The sequence below is a fragment of the Gavialis gangeticus genome, unplaced genomic scaffold (genome assembly GCF_001723915.1).
Source record: "Gavialis gangeticus isolate Ggan-Ray unplaced genomic scaffold, GavGan_comp1, whole genome shotgun sequence".
Classification (NCBI taxonomy): Eukaryota; Metazoa; Chordata; order Crocodylia; family Gavialidae; genus Gavialis; species Gavialis gangeticus.
This window is the reverse complement of record NW_017729004.1, coordinates 3935393-3943778: the sequence shown is the minus strand read 5'-3', so window position 1 is coordinate 3943778 and position 8386 is coordinate 3935393. Positions and strand designations below refer to the sequence as shown.

The 8386-nt window shown below is 44.1% G+C and overlaps 1 protein-coding gene across 2 annotated transcripts in view; it reads right to left on the bottom strand.

The window, feature by feature from the left end:
- Nucleotides 1-3293: 3293 nt before the first annotated feature.
- Nucleotides 3294-8386, bottom strand: part of SNAP47 (synaptosome associated protein 47) — a 40362-nt gene continuing 35269 nt past the window's right edge. For both annotated transcript variants that reach the window (XM_019508040.1, XM_019508039.1), the window contains exon 5: nt 3294-5873. In XM_019508040.1, the coding sequence (XP_019363585.1) occupies nt 5727-5873 (147 nt within the window). In that variant the 3' untranslated portion in view covers nt 3294-5726. The remainder of the gene's footprint in view (nt 5874-8386) is intronic.

The following is an 8386-nucleotide window of genomic DNA, read 5'->3' as shown; positions in this document are numbered from 1 at the left end:
TTTAAAAAAAAAAAAAAAAAAAAAAAAATCCCTTGATCACTTGACCTCAGTTTCCTGACTGTCAAGCAAACAAGGGTATTTCACTGATTCCACAGCACATCTGCATGGCACAAATAGGAGGTGACAAGAATAATTCCCCATTGTGACTCCAGGGCCTGCTTGTAATTCTCGTGTCAGTTCAAAGACAGTTCCTGCCTTGGTAACATCTACTCCAGTGAGATCCAGATTCCCTTTATGAGGTCCTGTGCCAACACAAAAAGAGGCTGCCAGCTCTCCTGACCATGTAGTGTCTAAATAGTTGAGTCCCTCCTCAAAGAAAGCAAAAGACCCATTTTACAGATGGGCAGCTGAGGCAGAAAGGGGCACAAGGCTAGATGATCAGCGCTGGTAAATTCACCTATTTCTAATGAAGCACAGAATTCAACGGATCTGTGCTCAAAACCAGATCCTAAGCAATCTGCCCAGGGTCATATGGGGACCGCTTGCACAGCCAGGGATTTAACCTAGATGTCCCATGCCTAGGACCTGGCCTGTCTGCACTCCACCCTGACCCCAGATGCTGCCTGCTTTCTCCTCTTCTCTCAAGCACTCTGTTCCCTCTTTCCCTAGAGACACCAGGTTTCCTCCCCAATCCTTCAGGAGCCTGTTCTCAAAGAAGACTCCTTGAGATTCAGAGAATCATCGAAAATGAAGGTAGGAGGGAACCTCACATCTAGTCCAAACCCCTGCTCAAAACAGGACCAGCCCCAACCAGATCATCCCAGGCAAGGTCTTAAAAACCCAGGTAGAACTGCCTTCTCTCCCAAATCCTCCTGGAGCTGCTAATGCAACCCACCTAGCGAAAGCTTGCCTCAAATCTGTGAGTTTAAGATAGGGACTGGCAGTACACGAGATGGTTGTAGCTCCAATTTGTCCTAAGCTCTGATTTCCCCTTCCTCATTCTTGGCAAAAACTCTACCATCACCCCATACATCTCTGAAAACCCACAGATGTCATAGCTGTGGTTCAATGGTCCAAGAGGTTGAGCCATCAACTCAGAAAGGTTAGGAGAGTGCCAGTGCTACAGCTAATTCCCTTCTTTATTAATAGATACACTAATTACACAACATTGGTGGTAGGTGGCAGGAGGAGGACTGGAACAGGGTGCACGGCTAGCATTTAGGTATCTGCAATTCAGTTGAAGGGTTAACGAAAGGCCCACCCTGAATCTAGGGGAGCATTGAAAGTAAGAGGCCTAACAACATACGAAGGGACTAGACATCACATCCTCTTCAAACGGCCAGATACTTGGTTATGATTGGGACAAGCCTGAGTTTGGAGCAAGGTTCAAACTCATCGCTCTGGATGCCACAGTGAGACTCACTTCTCCAACCCCCCAGGCTTTATCAGCCAGTTGAAAATTAAGCTGTTTCTCAGAAGCCTGATGGACCGCTAAAAGGTTATGCAAACTGTGCTCCATTTAACGAGGACACAGATGAACTGCTCTTTGAGCCAGGTGTTACTCATTTATATCTTCAGCCCCCTGGCAGCTGAACAGCTGGACTCATGCACCACTGGCCTTCAGGAGGCAAATGGGTCTTCAGAGTGAGCATGCCTTGGCTTTGTCCACAGTGGGTTTATGCATACACTGCTGCCGCTGTCAAGTGATCGGTAGGATGGATGAAACCTAGGAAACTATGCAAGTTGGGTGACAGCTCACGTGACAAGGGGAAAATTGAAGCTGCCCTGTTAAAACAGCGCAGCAGGATATGAGCCATACAAGCTGACTGTGGTAGGAGAGCCAAGAGCTGTTTATTTTACAAACCCTAGCTGTTAAACTTATGAATCAGGACAGTTACAGAATTATTTTTCATCCACCAAGCTGAGGTTTGACATAATTCACACGCACAATAGAAGGCAAGCGATGCTGCTGCTGAGTTTGGCTGGATTAAACATGCATCAGGACAGCGGTTTCAGACACCTTCTCTCATAATCACCGGTCCTCTACCCAGACTGAAGACTTACTCTGGGCAGACTTACTCTGTTGCCTTTGATGGGGGAGAAAACTTGGTGTTTTCAGAATATGTAGCCATAGAGAAACAAGGAGCCATTGTGGCTTAATTAATTAATTGCTCGTTAAAGCTCTTTGCAGCCCTCAGATGAGAAGTGTAAAGTGCTGTGTTTATGACTGGGGTATTTCACTGATTCCACAGAAACTTTAAATGGGTTTCCACATGAAAGTCGCTCTCCAGAAAAATAAAATCAGTTAGTGTGCCCGTGAACTTGGGAGCCAGCTGGCTGCATGGATTTAGGGAGTTAAAACACACAGCTGAAGCACACTTGTTTTTCAGAAGGGATTCGTTACTCTTAAGATTGTTATAGTTCAATGTTTTGAGTAAAGTAATGGCTCATTGCTCTCACTTGGGGAGGGGCTAGGCGTTATAGATACTTAACGGCATGAAGCAGCCCCTGCTTCACAGAGCTCATGAACTACATGCACCATTTATGTCCCAAACAGCCTCCTTCTGCATAGTCTGAATTTATTTCAGAGAAGAATGAAAAACTGTTTAGTTCATGAATCTTCCTTTGGGTTCCACACTGATTTTTGGGAAAAGAAACCAATTCACAGTATTTATATCCATCATGAAGGGAAGGGGATGGGCTTCTTGGTATTACTTACCTTACTTCTAAGACCCCCTGCCAAGCAACAAGCATCATCACTCACTTCATGCCCCTCACATGCTGAAAGATGTTGCATGGCTGTCAAGAGTGGGGCTGGGTGTGACCAGCCTTGCGTTAAAAGCCAGACCAAGGCCAAGATCCTGGTTGTGTGACAAAAAGCAGCCCTGGAGCACTTTTTAACAAGTAGCATGTCCAGGATGAGAGCACGTAGTGGTTTCGGGACTGCTGCGGAGGTGCTACAGATGCATCTGAGGAAGCCGAAATGGCTTTTAAAGATGCAAGCTAAAATGGTAAAAACCCTTTTCATTGCATGCCCATTGAGGGTTCAAAGGACTGAAAATCTGAGTAAAACAGATTTCTAACCTGTTGGTTAAGAATTCAAGTAGCCTTGAAGCATTATGCTATGGGACAGATGATCAGGCAGATTGTACATTGTGCAGTCTTCCTTTGACCAAAGGTGGTTCAGCTCCATCTAGATATGAATTCATTTTTGAATATTTGGGATTTTCTTTGAGTAGGAAGAAAAAAAAAAATACCCCTGTTAAAATAAAATTCTCTATTACATTGCGGTATGCATGATAAAAATAACCACTTATACAGCTTTGGTAAGACCAAATGACCAGAGAAGCAGCTTGCTATTCCAAGATATTTTAATAAGAGTAAAGAATAAATTACAGAATCAAACTGTGCTCCAAGCTGAGGAATTCAACCAGACAACAAATATCCAAGTCTACAATAGTTCACTAGTGTTGTGATGATATCAGAACGATTGTGTTTACATATGATCACAGCAGACCAATGCAAACACACGATACGGAATTAAGTGCTGCAACTTAAATTAAAGAGTAGTGAATGATACGCCATGACAAAAAAGGAAAAGGCAGATGCAGTTAAATACACGTACTCCTGATTTTGGCAATCCTGATCTGGAATCCTTCAGGCAAGGAATCAACTTCAAATCAGCACCAAGTCCAAAATTCCCTAATGCAGAAAAGTACGTTTTGTGCAAAGTGCGTTTCTAAACTAGTTCAATAAAATAGTCTTGTAAACATATTTTCCTCTCACGTTAAGACAGGGGTGACTTGGGACATTTAAAAGGAACAAGAAACGGATACCTCAGACAGTATACTTTACCATATGGTATGTACTTCATTTATCCATTTCACATGGCCTAAATATCACTATATTCAGAAACATGTAGCAAGGCATGAATGCATGCCATGGTCACAACTTAGGAAATGATCAAAATATTTTCAATGCAAAAATACAAGTCACTCGAAAATTAACAAGCTGTTACATTGAAGTATGTTGTCTGCAAGATTTAAGTCCGGGGCAGTTACTAGATAATCCTTCAAAGACGAGCAGCATTATTCTGAAAGGTGGACAACTCCCTGCCACGTCAGTAGGAGTATCCATTTCAAAATGTCTGCATGTAAAAAGATTGCACCTGTAAAACTGCATGCTGGATCTGCAGAAAATTCATTGGGTTATTTGAAATTACAAGGTTTCACAGTTTTATTGAAAGCAAAGTGACTGGCGGGCTGTAAGAGAGAGAAAAGTGAAATGCATAATGGTAAGAACGACTCAAGCGCTCCATTATAAGCAACTGATAAACTACATGGGACCTAGTTTATGCAATGCTTCTGCCTTGAACTGTAATAAATAACAGCTATATCATAAATTTACTAAAACCAGTAGTTTAGATACAATATTTACAACCGTTCCCTTTTTTTTTTTAACCACATTGCAGTAACACCAAAGACTTTCCTTCACAGGAACTCTTGTCCCCACATGTCATAGCTATTAAAAAGAAATAACAGACCAGAGGAAGGGTTGTCCGATCACATTATTTCCCTAATTATCAAGGGGCACTTGGAACATCTTCAGCATTGACCAGTTGACATTGAACCTACAGACCTGGGATACAGTAATGATGCTCCAGATCTTTAGGGTCATTAGGGTTTCTTCTTCTGTATTCAAGATGGGTTAGAGAAGACAGAAACAATATCCCTTGTGCCAAGGAGAGTCTGTGTCAATCCATCATATGTCCGAAGGGCAAAAAACCTTATGATGACCCAAACTTGTTCTACATAATCCAGGATCCCTGTGGGCAGACACGATGTGCTCCAAGAGACTCACAAGCTAGATTGGCATGCTTCAGGCAATTCTAATGCAACTCAATTATAATGCTCTCTGTCCTTGTGACGATGGCAGCAGGCATTCAATATAAAGGTCAAAGTAGCAGTACATGAACATGAAAAGGTCAGATTTCCCTTTTGGGAAAGGGAAGCACCTGCTTTGCTTCAACACTTCTGCTCGGTAAGCACCTCATTAAATAGACACTTACCTGGAGATAATGCTCAGCTGGATTCTGCACTGAATGGAAACCTCACCGATTCACGCAGGCAATGCGTTCATCCCTACTCACTTCCCGAAGAGCTGAAAGGTTGTGGTGAGCTCTTGTACTGCTTAGATTTCTCTACCCTTACCAAACACTGTACCAGGAGGCAATTAAAACCATGCATGCACAACACACAGATGGTTTTCAGCATCTTGAATCATCTTGTTCACTTAGCTGCTAATCTGTGAACATACAGTAATTTGCAATGGGGCACCTGACATTTAGTGTTGTATAGTGCGCTCTGCATTCATCTCTTGGACAGCTAACAAAAGTGACTGGGGTGGCATTGTCTCAAATAGCCTCCTTTGTGCCTCTTCTACTCCTAATCTTCAACTCTGGCCAAGTTACTTTCCAAATGCAGTAACTTAACCTACAACACAGTCAAATCTGATGAAATCGCAGCCTTTTATAACTATTTTCTGCAGCACAGATTTTACTGTCACTGTTTCACCAGGATTCAAGGTTTAGGCCTTTTTCATCCTAAAACAGTCTTTAAGAATGTCCCTTGTCTGAACGTCTGCATAATGCCCTCCCCCCAGAAACTCCTCACTAGCAGCATGGTCATTTGAGACAATCAAATATTCCCTAAATAAACAGTCTGTTTAAGATGTGACTCCCCTATTCATCTGTCTTGCGGTACCATCCCCACTGGCTCCTTGTAGGCCTACGTCAGCTTCCTGATTCTGCGGTTCTGCTTGTCGATGGTCCAAGTTGCCCGGTCCACCGAGGAAGTGATGGTGTCAAGAGTTTCATCGTGCCTTTCCAGTTCCGTCTCTGTTTCCAGCGCAAGACTCTTCAGCTTCCTCAGTATCTATCAAAAGAATATGTCAAGAGTAGAAAGACTCTTTATTTCTCTTTGGACAGGAAGAGCAATGCACAGTCAAAACATTAAGCAATGATCTCCTACCTCCATGCTTCTGGCAAAATGGCTGAGCTAAACTTTCCGGCATTGGACATGCGGGGAGACAAGGCCATTGCCTTGATAAACTAGACATGATGCAATGAGTGATCTTACAGTGGAAGAGGGACAGACTGAAAAAAAAAAAGAGGTTAAGAAAAGCAAGGTTATGAAGATCCTCAGTCAAGACATTTGCTCTTCTTGTTGTCTCAGTTACAGCTGAGTTGCTACGTGTAGTTATTGCGGAAGCAGCAAGTCTTAAGCAATGATTTGAAAAGGGACAGGAGTGTGGCTTGACAGAAGACAGCTGAGAAAACAAAGGTCTGGAGATGGCTGCAGAAGTCAACTGAAGAACTGAGGTGGGAGCAGCAGGACGGTGGTCACATGGCAAAAGACTACATGAAATGGGGAGGTTGGATAAAAGGAGGATGGACAGATAACTGGCTGGGGTATTATGATCCCAGCACTCGTTCCTGCCCAGGGCAGGGGGTTGGACTTGATGATCTTTTCAGATACCTTCTGACCCTAGAAACTATGAAATATTTAGGTGGGAGTGAGGAAAGATGGAGACTCCATGCCTTAAAAACCTTGGTAGGAGTAGAGTGGACGAGATGTTAGGAAGATGGGACAAGCTGTTCAACCATGATGAAGTGAAGAATCAGAGAAAGTGAGGGCTGGAAGGGACCTTAGGAGGTCATCTAGAGCAACCCCCTGCTCAAAGCAGGACCATCCTCGCCATGTCATTCTCTTCTTGGTCCTACTCAAAGCAGGACCAAGAAGGGAATGACATGGGCAGGGATTTGAAAAGGAGGAACATCAGTGTTTTAACATAAGCCAGGAAGCTTGTACTCTATGGGGTGGAAGGTGAGGAACTATGGACTAGAGAGGCCAGCGGGACTGAGGTTGTAGTCATTGAAAATAGGAAATGAGTGACTGCCATGCTACGCCAGGCTACAAGCTAGAGGCCCACACAAGCATACGATTACAAACAAGCTTCAGTTAGCTTAGCAAATTACCATTATCACGTGCGACGGCACTCAAATACCCAGTGCGACTACACGATAACCACTTTGCGACCCTGCTCTCTGTAGTGCCGGAGGAAGCCTGGTTCAGATAGGGCAGAAGGCTCTGAGGCGAGGGTGAAAAACCCAGGCTGAGGCAGGTTTAAAGCCAGAAGGTGTCATCTGAGATGACCTACTAGGGCTTTTTCAAGCTCCAATTTCTATGATCTTAAAAGCAAATCCCCCAAAACAGAGATCCAAGCAGCAAAAGAGAAGTATTCAAATCCCCTTGTCACTGGCCTGGCTCTTCTGCAGCCATTTCAGAAGGAAAATTACTTCCCTGCCTCTTCTATCCTCCAGGAGCAGCTCCCTTCACAAGCCACCTGTTCAGCCTGGCTGATTTGTCCAACAAGACGCTGCTTCCTTTCCTTGGACAGATGCATCAGCTGGAGGTTTGGGATGCTTGCTTCAAATCACAGAGATTGAGGACTACATTTCTCATTTCCCCAGTATTAGAAAGTGGTTTTCTCTGCTGTTGTTGCTTATCCAGACATACCCTGACTTCTTGTATAACAGCAAAGCTATCACAGCTCACCTTGATTGTAAAGGGTGATTTATTTGATCTTTTTTAATAAACTATTCTCTCTTTTTGGATTCTTTCACAATGGTATGCAGCCACTTAAATAATGGTTTCTTATTTGTAATTATTCTATTGGTACCTGTTGAATGTAAGGCTTCTGTGTCAGGCACGTTGGTTATAGCTGTGTTGGTGTAAGGGCATAGGCAAACAAGGTCCTTTGGCTAAATGTGATATTTTTTTATTAGACCAACTAAATAGTTTGAAAAATTGTTCCTTGCAAGCTTTCGGGTACAAGTACACTGCTTTGGGCACAGGGAGAGTCTGCTGGTGTTTGGGTGGCTTTTGCAGTATCAAGCACATGGGCAACTGGTGCCTCCTGAGTCTGGGGGGGCACCAGATTACCGGTGGAGCGGGGGGTGCCCCAGAGAAACTGGAAGTGCACTTCCAGTTTTGCAGCTGGCACTTCCAGGGGGTGCACGGTCAATCTCAGTAGGTGCATGTGTACCCCCTACGCGTCGCCAATGATCAAGCTGAAAGAGACGGCTGGAGAAAACAGAGAGAGTGGAAGGGGAAGAGATGCTTTGATGATCTAAAATGTTCGTTCCTAAGTGGCATCTCTAATGCACCTTTAATCCAGAGCTCTTTATATTTAAAATGAAATTTATTAACTAAAAGGATCAAAGGGAGCAGAAGGGCACAGAAGCCCCCATGGCTCACCAAAAGCATCCGGGAATGTCTCCTAGCTAAAAGGGAGGCACACACCCAATGGCAGGGAGGGGACATCCCCAGGGAGGACTACACTGCAGTTGCTCGGGGCTGCAGGGGGGCAGTCAGGAAGGCCAAGG